Here is a 21,215-nt window from a genome sequence, read left to right as displayed (position 1 = left end):
GTTGTCTGTCTCTATGTGTCAGCCCTGTGATAGTCTGGTGACCTGTCCAGGGTGAACCCTGCCTCTCACCCAGTGTCAGCTGGGATGGCCGCTGTTAGAGCAGTTACATAATGACAACAGGTTGTAGACAGGTGTGTATTTAAATATATTTACTGTGATGGACAAACAGCTCATAAACAGGATTTACTCATGTGCTCCTAAAATCTGACATTTCTGTTCGACATTTGAAGGAATTTGGGTTTAAATTTGGGAGGATGGCGCAGAGTTTCTGTTGTTATGATTCATGCACAGTCACGTCCATCTGTCTGCCTGTCTGTCCGTTTGTCTGTGTGTCTGGTTCTCTGTCTGTCCGTCTGTCTTATTCCCCCTCAGCCTCTGTAAACATTTCATCAGAGAGAGGCAGCGAAGAAGAAAGAGGATGGAGGGTGAGAGAGGGCAAAGGACATTTACAGTTACATAAGAGTGCTTTCAGCATCTCACAGCATCACTGCATGTCCTTTTTTTTTTATAACACACACACACACACACACACACACACACACACACACCAGCCTGTCCTCTGCTCTTCAGTTTAATCACGTATTGATCTTGTAAATCAACACCACCATGTCCAGTCTGCTCTCGCCTCTCTCTATTCGTCTCTCATTTATATCTCTTACATTCAAATTAGCTTTTTGGCAGCAATTATTCAGAATTTTTAACAAAAACATTTACAAAAAATAAGACAACAAATGGTGTGCACATAGATACTAGATTACAGTACAATGGAGGATTTCTGTAAAGATCTAAAAATATTGGTAAAAAAGGAAGAGTCAGATTTTAAAGGAGCGCTGTGGGCTCTGTCTCCTCTCTGATTGGCTGATGAGATTCAGGGCTTTGACTCATTGGTCTGACCTCTGAGTCATTGTGTGTGTGTGTGTGTGTGTGTGTGTGTGTGTGTGTGTGTGTGCGTGTGTGCAGCTGCTGTGTTTCTTCAGTGTCTCTCATCAGTTTTAATTCAGTCTCACCTCGGTGAACTTTATCGACATGAAACAACAGGACACAAAAATATCAAAAACTCAACAGCAGTTGCAGTAAAAGCGGATGTGCATGCAAGTCTCTTCAGTGAAATCTGATTCAATAGTTGAGAATCCTGCAGAGAAAGTTGCTGTTCCAGCATTGGCATCATCTACCTACACTGCAAAGCAACCCAAAAAAATAATGACAATAAACAAAATAAAACTCAACTCAAAATCAGCGAAATGTTTTGGAGAAAATGTTGCTAATAGTTTGGCGGCCTGCTCAGCAGAGCTAAAGGCTCACGGCTGCAGCTTCAAGGTCACACTTACGCAGCTTTTCATAGTGTTTATTGTAGTGTTGCACAGTATACCGGTACTAAAATAGTACCGCGGTACTAGAGTATTCCAAACGGTACTATACTGCATTTGGAAAATAACGGTACTTTGAAATTGATTCAATTCATTAATTTAGTTAATTTATTTTACTCATTTATGCACACAAACGCCTTTCTTGTTCCTATTGGAGCACAGATTGCGCAAGTGGTGTGTATGACAACACCTGTATCAACATTCACAGCTGGCGCACGTGAAAAAAGACAAGAGAAAGTCTGCCTCGCAAAGGGAGACAACACGAGACAACACGAACTTGGTGGAACATTTGAGTTACCAAACCGTGACATCTATACTGAGGTACTTACCGAACCATGATTTTTTTTGGTACTGTTACACCCCTACTATTTATTGTTCTAAAGGTTTGTATCCAAAAGGACTTTTCCTTAGGAAAAGTACCGAAGAGTATCAAAAAGTATCGAAATTCATATTGGTATTGGTACCGAAACAAAGATTTTGGTATTGTGACAACACTAGTTTATTGTTATTTCCAACTCATCACAAGAAGTGTTTAGCGTGGCTGCGATCAGCCCGGGCGGCCTCCTCATGGAGATCTGCACTCTGCTGTGCAGAGCCCGGTCTCACTCCGAAGTGCTTGGCACCTGGCGCTTGGGCAGTGACTTGCTGTGTCAGAAAACAACGAAAAAGGCGTCCTTTAACGTCAGCATGATATGCGGCCGGGTTGCCGTTATAGTTTAACGGTGCCTAGCAGCATTAGGAGGAAACACGCGGGATAAGGATGAAAGTTAAGGCGTCAAAAGTCCCGAGTGGGGCGGGATGGATGGTGGATGGGTCCAACAAACACCGTCTTTCACCTGAGAGAGCGGTGTTTGTGTCCTGTAAGATTCAAAAGCCAAACCCTGTTCTTTTTTTCTAAACCCAACCATGTGTGTGTGTTGTTGAAGGAAAAAAACATCAATTTGCGATGTTGTAACGATGTAGTGCTTTTATTTTGAAAGAGACTGTATGCAAACTGTACATTTCCTGTGAAAACAGGAGTGTATTTTGAAAACAGACAATGCATGTAACAGGCTGAAGTTGACGCGGCGTCCCAGAACGTCAACAACCAACACACCCAGGGTACCTTGGATATAAATGGTTTGCCACCTGAAAACCACCTGAAACCTCTGTGTTTTTTAAACTAATATTTTGTACCTGTCTCTTTGACCGCATATATTTAGGAATGGTGTGAACTCTCTAATGTGTGATATTTGATTAATTAACCTTGGACTCTATCTTCTTTCTCTCTGCAGTGGAGGGCAGACAGACGGCATGACAGAGGAGAAATGTCCCCAGCTGGTGGACTACTTTGTAGTAGCAGGTCTCGACCCTGCGGGGGACTGGAAGCCCCTGGACGAGGATGGCAAAACCTGCAGCTCCTCCTCCACATCCTCCTCCTCTACGTTGTCGGGCCGAGCAGTGGAGTCGGTGACGGACCTGGCGGTGATCGCCCGTGGGCTCGGGGAGGAAGTGCCGGAGGGCTTCACCTGCATCGAGAGGACGCTGGGCGGACACTCGGCCGAGCTGAGTGCCGGCCTCATCAACAACCCTCACCTGTACCTGTGCTACCGCCGAGGACGGGACAAACCGCCCATACTGGACCTCGGGTGAGATGAACTCTTCTGTCTGGTTCTCTATGTGCAGTTTGAGAGTAGAGAGCTTTAACACATGAAACAAGATGCTGACAGGTGAGACCAGGCTGACTGTTTAGCAGCATCAGTCTGTCAGTTGGTCCACCTGCTTTAAGTTGACTCTGAAGTGTCTGAACAGCGATTGGATGGACTTTGAAGAAATGTAGTTAAGGGTGCTTTCACACCTGCCCTGTTTGGTTCAGTTCAATCTTGCAAGTGTACTCTTCTTCAACGTTTGCTTTACTTCCTGGATTTTTCCCACATGGAAATTCTGACCAATCAAGAGCAGCTTTCTCACACAAGGCATTTGATCTGGTCCTCTTGTAAATGCTGCCGTGAGAACACGAACCAGCTCTAGGCAATTATACAACTTTGGAACAACATGAGTCCCTGATTCAGACCAAAGGAGACCACTCTAGGGCTGACAGCAGCCTCAGACTAGATGCTCAGCGCCTTGTCACATTGCTGGTGTTTGTAGCAGAGTGTAGACTTTGCAGCGTTCCCACTAACAAAAAACCCCCACTTCTTGACAAATCAAGTAGAGCTGTTACTGAAGCTGCACTTGTCGTTGTCTTCCAGGTGTAATTGTTGTTCTTCTGGGCTGGAAAGCATTTTTTTCTTCTTCCTTTGGCATTTAACAGCAGCCCATAACACACTTGGAGGTGTATATGCTGCCCTGTCAGTGCCAGATGACTTGCATCCTCAGTATCTACCACTGTCACATTATCAGCACTTTGGCATCAACTTGTACCAAAGTATCGGTTCTCGTGACATCCTGTGATCGGAAACAAATCGGTGCTCATTCCTGAGAGCAGTGATCACAATGTGTAAATTTTCCAACAGTCAACATAAAGCAAAAACAGAAAAGTTTAAGAAGTTTAAATCATCAAATGCTTTTATTATTGTTTAAAAACTACCATAAACAATTAATAAATGATCAAAAAATAGTTGCAGATTACTTTTCTGACTAATTCTTGCAGCTCTAGTTATTTTCATTGGATGTTTTCATTTTACAGAAGATAAAATAAGCTGTAAATTGTAGTTGTACAGGTGAGTACACCTGAAGACCAAACGTTAGACCAGAGCCTCAGTATCTAATATTATGTCTTTAACTTTGGGTTATGTTGTAATGTATAGAGGACGGAAGCTTACAGCAAAAATAAATAAATAATTTGATAAATACATTAATATACCATTAAATGTGCCAAAAAATAATATTAATCAATTAATAAAATGTGACAGGAAATTATATTTTTTTCTTAATTTAATTTATCATTATTATTATTATTATTATTATTATTATTATTATTATTATTATTATTTTGTATTTAAGTTTAAAATAAATAAAAATGATTCATTAGTATTTTATGTATTTTAAATAAGAATTAAATTAAGGAAAAGTGAAATACTTCTTCACTGACAGATGAAACAGTTGCTTTGTCTTTATTTATTTAGATTTTAAATAAATAAAAGTTATTATTATTATTACTGTATTTTTGGATCTTCCGTCCTCCACAGTAATGATGATGTGATGCTCAGAGAATAATCTGCCCCTCGCTGGCTGCAGATGTCACATGACTTTGTCCTCAATGAAATTAGGTACATTAGAGAGAAAATATGTTGTTGTTTTTTGTTTGTTTGTTTTTTAACATCGAGGACGTCTTTCTGTTTATTTCCTATATCGTCATCAATCTGCTGTTTATCTTGATGCCTCTTCTGACCCGTCGTGGTCACAGCTCGGTCGCACCACAGGAATAAAGTGTTGTAATTAATATCAAACACTCAGACTTCATGTCGCTCTGTAAATGATTCTGCTGTTTCAGTCTGAAATGAATAGAAACCATTCGCACCACGATCAGGTCCAGAGCGTTGAGTTCACGTGATGCATATTAAAGATTATATAATCCAGAGGATTATGTAATGCAGTGGTGGGCAGACTGTGTCGTGTTCTCATCAGCGACACACAGACTCTTTTCTATTGTCTCTCTCATGTTTAACTCTTTAATTACTCAGGATTACGCTCCTGTTGGAGGATAATGAGGGAAATCCTCTTATATTAGAATCAGATTACATCTCGTCAGGAGCGAAGCTGGAAGGTAGAGAATCACTGAGTTTTTCCAGGATTTTTTTTTTATCTAATTGGAGCAGTTTTCATCACAAATCATTCTCCTTCTCTGAGTCATAACTCAAATGTGAACACAAAGACATGAAACACATATTTTTAGATTGAGTGTGACGTACACCATCAGCAAATCTAACAACCAAAACTCTGCTTACAAATCATTAAAAAGAGGCTCCTTGTTGCTGCAGAACATGCCTGAGAAAAGTTTTCTTCTGTCCCACAGTAATACACTGATAGGTGTGTGTTCATGCATGGATACGCTGCAACAGGAGCTGCTGATAGATCATTCAGACAACTTTTAATGGTGCTAATTTGCCGAAACAAATATAGACTAAATTAAACAGGGCTCAGGTCGTAGCCCACAGCTGATTCCATGGAAACGTTGTTCCAGAAATGAAGTCATGCACATGATTTCCTGCAAAACATCAACATGTTAACTGGGGTTTATTCTGCTGCGTTGAAACGATGTTGTACCTTCAGCATAGACTTTGCATAGACACGAACCCTACGCTGTAACCTAACGTGCACCTTCCCAGAAATATAACTGCACAGTGACACAGACTTAACGTCATATTATTCATACATACTCTTATCATGATGGCCCACCAGCAGATGGAGACATGAAATACTTTTCAGTGTTTGTGATATTCATTCATTGTGCAGAATATAGATAGTTAATTTTAAAGCCGATATCTGCCGAAACCGATGACGTGCTGATTTTATTGTGCAGCCTCGAAACAGACATTTTTCATACCAGTGTAGGAGGTGGAGGCACAATAACCGCACCAGTTTTGAATCAGTTCTGTTGCGACCAGGTTTGACTTGTGTTTCAGCCCGTGCTCTATCACTGCTCTCCAGTCTGTTCGTTTCTTTTTCTCTTTGCTGATGCTGCCACAGTATCAGCCACAACAACAAAAGATAACGTCAAAAATAAAACTCTCTGAAGAAAAATCTCCTGCTGCTTTGTTTTAACTGGCTAACATACGACTCACTGCCAAACCTTGCTTGAAAAAAAATATATGTAGGCTCTCCAGCCTGCGTCCTGTAAATCATTTTGTCTGATTTGGTGGGGAGTCAATCCAAGCACAGGCATCAGGAATAACTGTATTGTTGTGTTCCTAGATCAGACTCAGGGGACGAGGGAAGTGACATGAAAGTGAAACAAAAATGTAGTGATAAAAGGGAATGCTTCAAAATGTTAATAAAAAGACTGCTTTCTTTAAAGATAAACTAAGAATATGATGCTAATTTAATTAAATGTCTAAATTAACAATTAAACACCAGGTTTGCCACCCTCCTCCACTCTCTGCATGCTGAGGAGGCAGGAGGGATGCACCTGATCAGGTACAAAGAAAAGAAACACAAGAAACAAGCGGAGAAAAAGGGTGCACCCACCTGTCACCTGTAACATATGTGGAAACAGTCAATCTTCTCTCTGTGGGTCTGGTTTGCTTCTGAAGGTCATAGAAAGTCACAATTGCTGATAATGTTTTTTATCAGATTTTCAGCACTGCAGTGAATCAACATGTTGACACGGTAACACAAAGGTTTTTATGTGTTTCTGAGCAGCTGAAGAAACATTTTAATGCAGACCTTCATATTTTTCCAACCTTTTGTGGGTCGAATTCGCCAACGTCAGTACAGAGTTTTCACATGAAACAATCTGTTTGGTCTGAACCTGTCCCTGCAGGGTTCTGTATGAAGGGAAGGAGCAGCTGAAGCAGGGCTGGTACGTCATCGAGACGACGCCCTACAGCCGCTCGGCCAGCCTGAGCTCCGGCGGCGGCCCCACAGCTCACCGGGTGTTCCTGACGTACCGGCGGGCTCTGGACTCGCAGGGCCTCCACACGCTGGGCGTCACCGACATCGCCCTCCTGCTGCCCAGCAAAGGAGAGGTCGCCCCGCACACCTTCTGCAGAGTCGACAAGAACCTCAACACCGGCATGGTGAGCATGTCTGGGAGGGTTTGTAGATTTGTTATTGTGAGAGGTAGTGATGGTTCAGCACTGAGCTCTGAAACTCTACCAGGAATTTACTCATGCTGCTGGAAATGACCCTTAGCACTTCCTGTAGATGTTTCACAATACAAGTCTTGGAGGGATTTAAACAGCAAATTAAAATGACTGATAGGAGGAAAACATACAAGAAGCTTGTCTCAGATTGGAACATCTTGTCAGATGGCTGCAGCTGAAAATTAGCCTGCTGACAAAGACTGGTACATTTACAGAAATGTTTTTTATTTATTTATTTATTCAAACTTTATTTAACCAGAAAAACCTCTTGAGATTTTTCAGGAGTGTGCCAAACTCTGTACGTACCCTCAGTACAGACTATAAAAACATGTTTTGTGAACGCACAGCAGAAACGTTACAGAAATGTTGATTAATGTGCTTAAAAATAAAGAAAACAAAGTTCAAAATGAAACAGTTGCCTCACTGAAATAAAGTAAAACTGTTTGAATGAAACATACTTTAACAAACCAGCATTGTCTTTATACAGTGCCCTCCAAAAGTATTGGAACAGTGAGGCCAATTCCTTTATTTTTGTTGTAGGCTGAAAATATTTGGGTTTGACATCAAAAGATGAATATGGGACAAGAGATCAACATTTCAGCTTTTATTTCCAGGTATTTACATCTGGATCTGATACACAACTTAGAAGATAGCACCTTTTGTTTGAACCCACCCATTTTTCATGAGAGCAAAAGTATTGGAACATGTGACTGACAGGTGTGTTTTGTTGCCCAGGTGTCTCCCAATTACATTGATTATTCAAACAATAAATAGCACTGAATGTCTGAGCTCAGTTTCAGATTGGGTACGATAGGTTTTGCCTGTGCAGACTGCATTTAGAGGTGGGACCAACATGAAAACCAGAGAGCTGTCTATGGGTGAAAAAAAAATTGTGAATCTGACAGAAGGTGGACAATCAATCAGAGCCATTGCACAAACATTGGCCATAGCCAGTACAACCATTTGGAATGTCCTGAAGAAGAAAGAAACCACTGGTGTACTAAGCAACAGACGTCGAACAGGTATACCAAGGAAAACATCAGCAGTTGATGACAGAAACATTGTGAGAGCTGTAAAGAAAGACCCTAAAACAACTGTTAGTGACATCAGCAACAACCTCCAGAGGGCAGGAGTGAAGGTATCACAATCTACTGTTCGCAGAAGACTTCATGAACAAAAGTACAGAGGCTACACCAGAAGATGCAAACCACTCATTAGCAAGAAGAATAGGAAGGCCAGGCTGGAATTTGCCAAAAGGTACAGAGATGAGCCTCAAAAATTCTGGGAAAAAGTTTTATGGACTGATGAGACAAAGATTAACTTTTTCCAAAGTGATGGAAAGGCGAAAGTTTGGAGAAAGAAAGGATCTGCTCATGATCCCAAACATACAAGCTCATCTGTGAAACACGGTGGAGGGAATGTCATGGCTTGGGCTTGCATGGCTTCTTCTGGGACGGGCTCTTTCATCTTCATTGATGATGTAACACATGATGGCAGCAGCAAAATGAACTCAGAAGTCTACAGAAACATTTTGTCTGCTAATTTAAAGAAAGATGCAACCAAACTGATTGGGAGATCCTTCCTCATGCAGCACGATAACGACCCAAAACACACTGTCAAAACAACAAAGGAGTTCATCAGGGGCAAGAAGTGGAAGGTTTTAGACTGGCCAAGTCAGTCTCCAGACTTAAACCCAATAGAGCATGCATTTTACCTGCTGAAGAGGAGACTGAAGGGAGTAACCCCCCAAAACAAACAACAACTGAAAGAGGCTGTGGTGAAAGCCTGGAAAAGCATCACAAAAGAAGAATACAAAAGTTTGGTGATGTCAATGGGTCACAGGCTTGATGCAGTTATTGAAAGCAAAGGATTTGCAACTAAATATTAAGTCTCATTCACTTTAATCTATTTTAAGTTTATATGTTCCAATACTTTTGCTCACCTAAAAATTTTGTGTTCCATTACAAATAATGCTATCTTCTAAGTTGTGTATCAGATCCAGATGTAAATACCTGGAAATAAAAGCTGAAATATTGATCTCTTGTCTCATATTCATCTTTTGATGTCAAACCCAAATGTTTTCAGTCTACAACAAAAGTAAACGAATTGGTCTCACTGTTCCAATACTTTTGGAGGGCACTGTATATGTTGGTCCCTGCAGACGAGTTTATCTCAGCTGTGTGTTTGTTGTTTGTCTCCAGTGGGGTCCGGCTCTGTACGTGTGCTACAAGAGAGCTGTGGCCAAAGCCAACGCTCTCGTCTACAAAGCCAGTGAGTATCTATCACTCCTCTGCACCACACACTGTAGTGTTATCTCAGCCCCCACACATGGGGCGAAAGTTACAAAGTTTAAGGAAATGTAGTGTGTGTTTCAACTCATAGTTGTGCCCAAATCAAGAGAGATGGCGCGTAGAAGTTAGTATGACCTGTTAGAAAGACACAGGCGGAAAATTACTGGAATTTTCCTTTAAGGACGTTAATTATTAATTAAAAGTATGTTTTCTTTATTGTGTGAACATTTGAAAATAACAATCATTGTGTTTTTTGGTAAAAACCTCCTGAGCAATGAACACTGAATGAATTCTAACCAGGAGAAGATTCAGCTGGTTATAATCTGTAGTCCTCACCCCTGAATCCTCCTGAATCTTACACGCTGGACCTCTAAAGGATTTTTAAAACATTTCTATGCATAAAACATTATGAATTATTATTATTATGATTATGCATATTGGAACTGAAGTGTAAAGAGTCTGCCGTGTGCTGCAGGTCTGATCAGCCGGTACCCGGAGGAGGACCTGGAGTCGTTTCCTCTGCCGGAGTCGGTGCCGGTCTTCTGTCTGCCGATGGGCGTCACCGTGGAGAGCTGGCCTCTGAACACCAAGTACCAGCTGCCCGTCTTCTCCACCTTCGTCCTCACCTCCGCCTCCGGGGACAAGGTCAGAGGAGCAGCAACATACACACGTATACACACACACATTTCCCTTAAAGCGAAACAGTTAGTTTCCTGGAGGGTTAATTCATTAATTAATTCAGTCACTGTGTGATTTGATCAATAAAGCAAGTGTTGTAATCGTAACTTAAATGTTCATGTTGGTGGTTTGGTGCTGCGTCTGCAGTGATGCGGGTGCTGTACCGGAGGAAACTGAGCTGAAAGGCAAAGCTTTCGATTTACCTATCCATCTACGTCCCAACCCTCACCTATGGTCATGAGCTCTGGGTAGTGACTGAAAGAATGAGGTCACAGATACAAGCAGCTGAAATGAGTTTCCTCTGTAGGGTGTCTGGGCTCAGCCTTAGAGATAGGGGGAGGAGTCAGACATCTGGAGGGAGCTCAGAGTAGAGCCGCTGCTCCTTCATGTTGAGGTGGTTCAACATCTGATCAGGATCCTCCTGGGCGCCTCCTGTTAGAGGTGTTCTGGGCACGTCCCACTGGTAGGAGGCCCCGGGGCAGACCCAGAACACACTGGAGGGATTATATATCTCATCTGGTCTGGGAACGCCTCGGGGTCCTCCAGGAGAAGCTGGAAAGTGTTGCTGGGGAGAGGGACGTCTGGGGTGCTTTGCTTGGCCTGCTGCCCCGAGACCCGGCCCCAGATAAGGATGTGAAGATGTTTTTATTTACAGTATGGCTCTAAATAGACATTTCAGTCTTAGCTGATGTGTTTTTAACAGACAGTCACCATCGCTGTAGATTAAACTACCTATCAGGACATAAAGGAGTTAAAATGAGCTCAACCTGAAACATGTACAGCCGTGAAGTGACACATGAACGCAGCAGATCTTTACCTGTTCAGAATCTGGACTCAGATCGCGTTTGACCCATTAAAGCTCTGTGTCCATATATTTAAAGCTCTTCCTGTCTGTGAAAACTCCCCCCGTTCTCCCTGCAGGTTTACGGAGCAGCCATCCAGTTCTACGAGTCGTTCCCCAGGGAGCTGCTGTCGGAGCGGCAGAGCGTGAGGCTCGGCCTGCTCAGCGTGGTCGACCGGCGGCCGATCACCAACCGCAGCCTGCAGGTGAAGAAGAGCATCTGCGTCCTCTCCCACTGGCCCTTCTTCACCGTCTTCCAGAAGTTCCTCACCTTCATCTACAGATACTCCATCTCCGGACCTCACGTCCTGCCGCTCGAAAAGTCAGTGCTCAGAATTTTCTTTTTGGACTAAATCATGTCTGCTGATGTTTTATTGACGAGTTATTTATCTGTCAGGTGAAGGCGGTGGTGTAGTGGGAGTTGATGAGGTGGTTGCACTACTACTTAGATAGGTAGGTTACCAAGGAGAACGTGGGTATACAAACTAGCAAACAAACGCTCACCTGACACGATGAAGCAGAACTTGTGAGTGGGGCAGAGCTGTGTGGAGAGTGTGACAGAGGAGAGATGCACACTGGGATCTTTTCAGAAGGACAGTGTCATGTAAAGCATCTTGAACCTATATGTATATAAACAGTATTGTCTAGATAAAAACATATGGCCCACGAGCCAGAACTTGACACACCAGCTGGTCCAGTCAGGCTCACTGGATGACTCTGCAAAGTGCTAAAACTGCAGAGACGTCATTAAGTCCAATTTTTCAATAAAATGCTTATACAGGAGCCACCAGTGGAAAATGTCTTTGTCAAAAAGTGGAAGCAGAAAGTTGGGTTTTCCAAGAAAAATGGACCAGTTCCTTTTTCTTTACCGAGGTTAATTTGGAGCCAGTGTGCTCAGTGTGTTCACAGCATTCAGTGCTCAGGCAACATATTATTCAGCACCACTATCAGGCTCAGAAACAGGCGTGAAAAATACAGGAACTTGCAAGGCGAACTGAAAACAGAGAAGATTTGTGGACTGTTGGCAGGTCTGAGAAAATAGCACTTTGTTTTTAGCCATAGCCGAGAGATCAGTGACGCAGCTGTGAGAGCGAGCTACCTTATTACTGACAACATAGCATCAGAGCCAAACTCTGAGGGTGAGTGTGTGAAGATATGCACACTGAACAACAGACACACTCATATTTTTATTACAACATCTCAGGCTCTTCATCCTCTGTTTGTAAATGGAGGATATTTTTTTTTACACTGTTTGAGGTTTTGTTATTTATAGATTATTGTGCAGTGGTTTTACTGGTCCGGCCCACTTGAGATCAGTTTGGGCTGAATGTGGCTCATGAACTAAAATGACTTTGACACCCCTGTCTGGATCTATACAGTATGTTGCTTAAAAATATATCGATATATCGTACAAAGTCATTATATCGCCCAGCCCTACATGATACCCATATTAGGGATTGACTGATATGTTTTTTTCAGAGCCGATGCCGATACCAGTTATTATGAAACAGAGGTACCGATAGCCGATATTTACAACCCATATTTGTCTTCTGTAAAAATCATTGTTGACACAGAATAAAAAAATAAAAACACTGACAAAGCACTACATTCAAATGCAATGAAGCACATATTTATTCTGAGAACTTTTTCAGTGAAACAGTACAGGGAGCTGCCAGCAGCACTTCGGAAAACACTCTGACAAGTAAACAAATGAATGGAGAGTTAAATTAAAAGCCAGGCTAAAAAGGGTAGGTCCTGAGTTTGCTTTTAAGAGCCTAAAGTGGTTCATGCAGGCAGTGAGAAACACACCAGGGGCAAAACAGCGCAGCTAAGGAAAACAAAACTGTATATCGACATATCGGTGGAAAAAAATCACAGATACTGATAACCCTAAAAATTCATAATATCGGCCCCGATAATCGTCCAGGCCGATTATGTGTCGACCCCTAACCCATATTTTTAAATTCAGAGTGACTAATGCTTCCAAGGATATCAGCATCATCAGATCAAATAAACGTCCATGAATCTGGAGTTATTGTTGGCTAAATCAGGATTGTTTGCCATAATAAACAAGCTATAATCACTGATCACATTAGCAGGAAGTAATTTGTGAAGCTAACCATCCGACAGATCCACTCAGAATAGTGTTTTGCTTGTGATAACATTAGTGATCAAGCTAAGGTCGCTTTAACCACATTTCCCTGTTATTTTACATGATATGAACTATTTTGAATTTTTCAGACATGTGATTGATATTTGATTTTATCGATACTGATTTTGTTTGCTTCTGATTTTCTGTCTCTGCAGACACGTCTCCAGCTTCATGCACAATGTCCCGTTTCCTTCCCCACAGCGACCTCGCATCCTCGTTCAGGTACAGACTCGAACCTTCTATATGCTGTCTGTGTGGTCTCCATCAGGTTATCAAAAATAATGCACGACTTTTAAAGTCCACATTGCAGAAAAAAAACCTTTTCAGAAGAGTTTTCAGAGAACCGCTTGTTCAAACCTAAACACAGAAAAGAAGAAAAACTACAAACCTTTGATTTGTGTGTTTTTATTATGTATTTAATTAATTATTTGAGTCATATGACTTTTTGATTTTATTTTCTGCAGGAGTCATTTGATTTGTTGACCCAAATGTGACAGTGTTTACAGAAGAAATCAATAAAATACTAATCACACAGAAAAGAAAAAACATATTTGACATGACAGGTTTATAAAAACAGCAGCAGAGGAAACCAGCACAGACTTTTACACCTTCTGACTTCAGTCCTTCACTTCCTCCTTCAACAGGATGTAGGCGGTGATCTGGTCCCAACCTGAACTTGGTAACTGTGTCCAATCAGAAACAGCCCTTTCAGTGATCGGCTCCAATTAGCAAACAAAATTTCTTGACATAATTCTTCCAATTACAGAATAATTTGCAGATGATTTATCAGGTTCAGATGTGATTTCACTCAGCTGCATGCAGGATGATTTTATCTCAGGTCGTAATTTTGTGTTTGTTTGTGTCAGGATTTTATTTAAATGTAAATATTTACATTGGATATCATTATTATAAATTTTTCATCTTGAGCCAAACATGTCTGAAAATTTAAATAAAGTTTTTGGCCATCATTCAGTTCAGTTAAAAGAACATTTTACTCACCAACATCAGCTCTACAACAGCTGGAGAAGAGTCCACTCAGAGTGTCAGATCCACAGAGGACACATCATCCAAACTGTCATTTTATACTTTCTCTTTTATTACCTGATAAATGATTTAGATGAACTGTATATTTGTATAAAACCTGTCTAACGGCTTGCTGCGCCCACGTTTGATTTAAATTCACCTTCCAGGAATAAAGTTGGTGAGTAAAATCTTCTCTGAACTGAAGGAACGAAAGCCAAAACTTTGAAAACAAGTTGTAAATTAAACAGTAAATGACTTGTGAAATCACGTAGAAACCAAAACTGTCGCTGTGTTTGTTTGTTTGTGTGTGTGTGTGATGTATTCAGTGATAATGCTGTATATTTATCTTCCAGCTCTCTCCGTACGACAACCTGCTGCTCTGCCAGCCGGTCTCCTCTCCGCTCCCACTCAGGTCAGTTCACTGCAGTCGAGTTCGCTTTTTATCCAAAGTGACTCACGATTAAAAAAAGCATTCAACCTTCACAGAAACAGGATTTCATCTGTAATTACCGTGTTTGTGTGTGTGTGTGTGTGTGTGTGTAAAGGACGTGGTGATGTGTGTGCAGGTTCTGAGATCTGTTTTGATGTAGGATGTCTTGACGTGTGGAAGATAAAATATAAAGCTGAAGTTTCTATAAAAAAGAAAAGTGAATATTTGTATTTAAAATGTAAAGATTAAAAACTGACAAGCACCGCACCTATTATTTTTTTTACTCTATTTTTATTTATATTTGAAAATCGTTGATAATAAATAATAATTAGTGCTATTTGGACTTATGTAATTTATCTTTATTTGTTTTCTAATTATGAGTTCACTAATAATTTTATGTATTTATATAATTTTTTTCTGTTGTGTTTTTTCCTAATTTACCTTTTAAATTAATATTATTATTACAAATATTATTTTTATTTACAGTTATTTAATTTGTAAATAATAATATAATAATTGTAATTTTTGTGTGACAGTGGTGCGAGCTTCCTGAAGCTGCTGCAGAACCTCGGTCCAGAGAACGCCTGCACACTGCTGCTCGCCGTCCTCACTGAACACAAACTGCTGCTGCACTCACTGCGCCCCGACGTCCTCACCTCTGTCAGCGAGGCCCTCGTCTCTGTAAGACTTAACACGCACACACACACACACACACTGACTGTATATAATAAGGTCTGTATCTTAATCTGTCTGTGTCTCTGTCTCCAGATGAGTTTCCCACTGCGCTGGCTCTGTCCCTACATCCCTCTGTGTCCGCTGCAGATGGCCGACGTGCTGCTGGCGCCGATGCCCTTCATTGTAGGCGTCCACTCCAGTTACTTCGACCTGTACGACCCCCCTGCTGATGTGGTGTGTGTCGACCTGGACACCAACACCATCTTCCAGTGAGTCCATAATTGTGCTGGGCTTCGTGAGCTCAACCAGTGAATGAGGATTCTTAAGGACAGCTCAGAGGCAGAGACATAGGCAAATTTAAAAAAAAAAAGATGCTGACAGAGAGATATTTGCACATCCAGTGTCACTTAAGTCCTGAAATGAAGATCCTGCACACTGCCCTCGCTCAGCTTCACAAATTTGTCAGTTATACAAAGGTTTCTGTTCCTCTGGACCTTAAGTATTTAACTAGTGTTTAGTATTTTATTGTTTTAAAACACCCTTGACAAAGATCCAGAAGGACCGAAATGTTAGTATAACTTATAAACTGAGCAAGAGCAGTGTGCAGGGTTGTCTTTCAAGACTAAAAATCAAAAATAAATAAATGACTAAATTAAAAAAATAGTATGCCATTTAATGTACCAAAAATTATATTTTAAATAAAAAAATGCCTTACTTAATTCATTAGATGTGACAAAAATGGATAATTCTGTTTCATATTGCTTCTTTACCTTTGTATTAATTACTCTATTCATTTATTTTCATATTTAGTTTTAGTTTTATTTATTTTTATTGTTTTATTATTATATTTTTTTTGATGTTTGTAATGTTTTGCATGTTTTTTGTTATTTTAAATTAGTTTTTAAATAAATGTATTCATTTTTTACATACATTAAAATAATTCTGAGAATTGTTAATGAAAAGGAAAAGCGGCATTGATACAAAGGTAAATAAATAAAGAAGCAAATTAAAACAGAAATTTGAATTTATGTCACATTATATAAATAAATTAATGCTTACAATTATTATTAATATTTGGTACATTTAATGACTTATTATTTATTTATTTATTTATTTATCAAGTCATAAATAAATAAATTTTGTCATTTTTATATATATATTTTTTTTGGCAGCTTCCCTCCTCCATACCGCCCCACCTACCTGACGAGGAATTTTTGATTTCATTAATTGTTTTTTTATAATAAATATATAGACAATAAATTTAACATTAAGGGGGCAAATAATGTCCCTAAATTATGTGTAGTTCAAGTAATGTGTTTTCTTTAATTTTATGTTGTTATTTCCAGGTGAAAAAAAATTATGTTTATCTTTTAAGTTGAGGTGAAATATTTTACTGAAATATGCTGAAGTTAACAACTTTTAAAACTCATACATTTTCCTCTAACAAACAAATACCACCTTGAAACTATTCGTCTGACTTCTGCTTCGTGTCGTGTCTCAGGTCAGAGGACAAGAAGCCGTTGTCATGGCGATCGTTACCCAGGAAGCCCGGCAAGATGCTGTTCAACACCCTGACTAACCTCCACAAGACCCTGGAGAAAAGTGAGTCCTCAAAACAAAGTGACGAGACGAGAGCCTCAGAGACAGAACTCAGAGAACTGCTTTGTGTTTAACATTTCTCCACAGTTCACCTTTTTCTTACTTATTTTATTTTTTTATTTGCTGTGTCCTCACATTTTAAAACATGAAATATCTGACACATCTTAAGCAGACTGAGTTCGTCTGAGCAGAAAATGTTCCTCTTTCCTCTTCCTCCTCATCGCTGCAGTTTGCACTCCCGGTCAGGAGGAGGCGACGCTGGAGTTCCTGTTGACGGACTACGATCAGATCTACAGGAGTCAGAAGCAGCTGGAGCTGGAGATCCAGGAGGCGTTCCTTCGCTTCATGAGCTGCCTGCTGCGAGGATACAGAACCTTCCTGCTGCCCATCACCCAGGCGCCGTCAGACACCACCACCGACTGCAGCTCCCTCTTTAACCTGCAGGGTGAGCGCTCACTGACATATCATCCTTTCAAACTTTTCACTTTTTCAGAACATGATGATACTGACTGTGTGATGCAACAGTTTTCTAATTTCCAGAAGAAGGATTCAGAGCAGCCCATTATTAAAGACAACAAAATAAAATTTGTTGAGGATTTAAGGTCCAGTGTGTCAGATTTTAGGAGATTAGTGTTGAACACATGATTCAGCTCTTATTGATTTGTTTTTCTCTGAGCCAAAAAATGTTCAGTTTGGCTTTTGAAATGGTCCCTCCTCTTCCTCTTTATGTTTCTCTTGTACAAGTCTAGATTTTGTTCTTATAGTGGTACATCACAAACACTCATTGTCTTCAGAATTATTAAGATTCATCCTTTTGGATTGTTCAGTTGATAACATGAAGATATGGTCAGATTTTCACTGAGATATCGTAGCGTGTTCTCCACCAATAGTGGCACCAACTTTAACTCTTATTTACCACCTGGAGAAAACTTAGTTTGTGTGCAAGCATTTGCACAAACACAGGTCACAGGCATTGAAACTAATAAAGTAAAATCCAAACACATCAACTAGAATTTTGTCAAATCTTTCTTTACAGTAGGAGGAGCAGGACAGTAGCTCACACAGGATTAGTATCATGTATCAGGTTTACTTATCAAACTTCAGTCACAGTGGAAGATAAATTTAAGACCGATGACTGTGACCGATGACTGATGGATGAATTCTTCCTGCAGGTTTCCTGAAGTCTCGTGATCGGACGCAGCAGAAGATCTACAGTCAGCTGACGAGGACTCAGATGTTCACGCAGTTCATCGAGGAGTGCTCCTTCGTCAGCGCCCGGCACGCCTGCCTCGAGTTCTTTGACGAGTGCGTCCAGAAGGTCAGAAACACGACTGGCATTCGCTGTTTCATCACTGATTATCACACCGATTATCACTCACAGCGTCCCACAGCCTGAACGTATTTTACTGAGACTTCAGATCAAGACACAATTCTACCTGTACAAACATAACGGACAGAAAAGTGTTTAATTCCTCTGTCGGGTCCTTTTTATAATGTCGTCAGGCAGCATTTATCAGCAAACTCCATTTGCCAGTGAAGGCCGTGAGATGGGATTAAAAGTCCCAGAAAAAAAGCCAGTTATTAGTTAAGGGAGTTATATTGGCAGTTATATTGAGCTAAGATATCTAAAGGCTAATTACTAAAGTACCACGATGTTAACTTGATAATTCCACAAAAAAGTAATCTCTAATTTAATGTTGTTTTTTTTAACTAAATTAAAAACAAATTTATTGCAGACTCTTCACATTTGAATGTGAGTAAGAGTATCATTAGTTGCGTGATGTGTGTATTTATGTTTCCATAGTCACACCTTAGTTTGAGAAAAAGGCGTTAGTTGCACCGGTTCTCCCCTGAAACCACTGAGCGCTCCGTAACAACTGCTCTCTGTGTGATATTTGAGCTGCTGCATGTGAAGGCGACCACAGAGGATTACTGGCACCTGTGAACATGGAGTCCTCTCTATAGTCGGCTGTTTTGTCACTGTTGAACTTTACTACCATCTACTGGATTTTAAGGACATATGGTATTTTTTCAACCGAGGCCAAATGCTTCATCTCGCAACGTTAACAGAAGTGACCCGCCCTGGTGGGATTCTGATCCACTCCAAAATGTAATGGCTTCCTCTCTGGCCTGTGCTCCACCCTTCCACAAAGTTTGATGAAAATCAGTGACCTGTTGCAGAAAACACCTTAAGGTTTCTCCTTAAGTATGACACTTAAAAGGCTTAATGTCTCCTTAGCTGAGGGACTGACACGGTTGCACAGAATCCCTTAAAGGTTTCCTTAGCTAAAGAAAAACTCATTTACTGCGAGAGCTGGCTCATAGTTAGACAGTGAAAAAGTGGCAGAAGAAAAGAAGACAAGAAAACCATCCTGGTCAGAGGAAAAATAGATTAAACTTCAGGAGGAATACAATCATGGAAAGCATAAACTTCAAAGTAAATTTGGTCCCAAATACCAGAAAACAGGAAATGACTGCAGGAAGAAGCGACAAATTTAACTTAGTCACGTCTAAAGTGTAAAATCAGAAGTGTATCCATCAGGTTCTCCTGGTCGCAGAACACTCTTCTCAGGCTGTGTTATGTTTTTCATTCATCACTATAGACACAGTCATGTTGCAGTTAAGATAGAGTCAGAGGTACCTTAAGTGTTTTTTACCTTGCTTTGGTTGCTAAGGTCTTTTGTGCAACAATCAAGGGATTCCTTAAGTATAAAACCAAGACAAGAAGAACACCATAAATACTTAAGTGAACATTTTAAGGAAATTTTAAGGAGAAGACTTAAGGGTGTTTTGTGCAACCAATTTTATTTTGAGGAAACCTTAACTACGACTTTAAAGCACATCTTAACTTAAGGATGTTTTGTGCAACTGACTCCAGCCCTTTAGTTTTTCTGTCAAACCGAACCAAAGACATGACTTCACTGTAATAAGTTGTACCATCAGTGTATTTATTTATTTGTCACCAGGTGGACGTGGAGAAGCCGGAGGACGTGAGGCTGATCGATCTGGACGAGACTCACAGCGGAGAACACACCGTCTTCATCATGCCGCCTGAAGAACCGCAGGAACCTGACGGGTCCGAGTGCCCCGCCCTCTACAGGTACACAATGCTCCATCATAAAGGTCTTTAAACTGCACCACAACACGTCCCTGTGTGTCTGTGTCTTACACATACTGACACGTTTCTCCTTTCAGTTATGAAACCTTCCCCACACTGAAGCCGGAGCTGTTTGACCGGCCTCAGGACCAGCTGAGGGTCCCAGCTAAGGGCAGTGCCCCCAGCAGCCCCGCCCCCCGCCGCACCAAGCAGGTACACCAACACACAGCTTCACAAACTGAAGTACACTGTATATAATAATACAAATATGTCTGAGCTGCTAATACGAAAACTTAAATGTATTAAACTAGTCTGTAAGCGAAGAAAAAGACAACTATGAAAAGTAAACATGTCATTTTTTATAGATGCTACTAACTGTTTAACAAAAAAAAGACAAAAATAGACATGACAGAGGTGAGTTCACCTTTTCCAGGGCATTTATAGCAAACGACACTGTTTTTGATTTAATGAGAGTTCTTCTCTGAACACAGGCCCGTGTTCAAGGTGGCAGTCACTGATAACGGCCCATTCTGAATCAGTATTAAGTAGAGGAGCAGAGACTTGGTGCCAACCTCTGAACTGCTGAGTGGGTTTTACATTGTGACCCAGTTTTCCCTGAATGAAGACCAGAGACCGTGTTAACAGTCTTACTGTGTATCATCTCATTTTAATGAATCATTATCAATATTTCACTGCTCATCCAATATTCAGACGCCACAGACTGTGAGTGTAAAAACTACAGACGTTATTTTCAAATCTGACCAGTTTAACCAGATTATTTAAACCTCTTCTTCCAAAGTGGAAAGACACGTTGCCTTTTTTAATCTTAGTTTTATATTCAACAGTGACTCCTCCTCTCAAGCTGCTTTTTAAAAACATTACGTCTGATAATGCCAGTGCATGTATCCCACATTGATCCTCCAGGAAACAATGAGAGTTTCTATCATGTTCACCTCTTCAGTATCTGATGTGATGTCTCTTGTCTTTTTCCTCCCAGGAGATCAAGTTGGCCCAGAAGCGAGCTCAGAAGTACTCCACGGTGCCGGACATGTGGTCCAAGTGCCTGCTGGGTCACTGTTACGGCCTCTGGTTCATCTACCTGCCCACCTTCGTGCGGGCGGAGAGCGCGAAGGTGCGCGCTCTGCACACGGCCTACGACGTCCTCAAACACATGGAGAATCGCAAGGTGGTGCTGCCAGATGAGGTGAGACACTGATGGAGTCCTGATATAAAGTGCCTTGGCAGCTTAGCAGAATGAGCAGCAGTGATGACACCA

The 21,215-nt window shown here is 40.9% G+C and overlaps 1 protein-coding gene across 7 annotated transcripts in view; it reads left to right on the top strand.

Moving 5' to 3' along the window:
* Positions 1-21,215, top strand: part of dennd4b (DENN/MADD domain containing 4B) — a 61,446-nt gene that overhangs the window by 28,119 nt on the left and 12,112 nt on the right. For all 7 annotated transcript variants that reach the window (XM_078171298.1, XM_078171299.1, XM_078171301.1 and 4 more), the window contains 15 exons: positions 2,642-2,995; positions 6,832-7,087; positions 9,355-9,424; positions 9,920-10,089; positions 11,044-11,285; positions 13,271-13,337; positions 14,492-14,550; positions 15,105-15,249; positions 15,337-15,512; positions 16,745-16,845; positions 17,072-17,287; positions 18,015-18,160; positions 19,809-19,942; positions 20,038-20,152; positions 20,937-21,143. In XM_078171298.1, coding sequence (XP_078027424.1) covers positions 2,642-2,995; positions 6,832-7,087; positions 9,355-9,424; positions 9,920-10,089; positions 11,044-11,285; positions 13,271-13,337; positions 14,492-14,550; positions 15,105-15,249; positions 15,337-15,512; positions 16,745-16,845; positions 17,072-17,287; positions 18,015-18,160; positions 19,809-19,942; positions 20,038-20,152; positions 20,937-21,143 — 2,458 coding nt within the window. The remainder of the gene's footprint in view (positions 1-2,641; positions 2,996-6,831; positions 7,088-9,354; positions 9,425-9,919; positions 10,090-11,043; positions 11,286-13,270; positions 13,338-14,491; positions 14,551-15,104; positions 15,250-15,336; positions 15,513-16,744; positions 16,846-17,071; positions 17,288-18,014; positions 18,161-19,808; positions 19,943-20,037; positions 20,153-20,936; positions 21,144-21,215) is intronic.

This window comes from Epinephelus lanceolatus, chromosome 10 (assembly GCF_041903045.1).
Source record: "Epinephelus lanceolatus isolate andai-2023 chromosome 10, ASM4190304v1, whole genome shotgun sequence".
Classification (NCBI taxonomy): Eukaryota; Metazoa; Chordata; class Actinopteri; order Perciformes; family Serranidae; genus Epinephelus; species Epinephelus lanceolatus.
The sequence above is the reverse complement of the archived record's forward strand: the minus strand, read 5'-3'. Positions and strand labels throughout refer to the sequence as shown.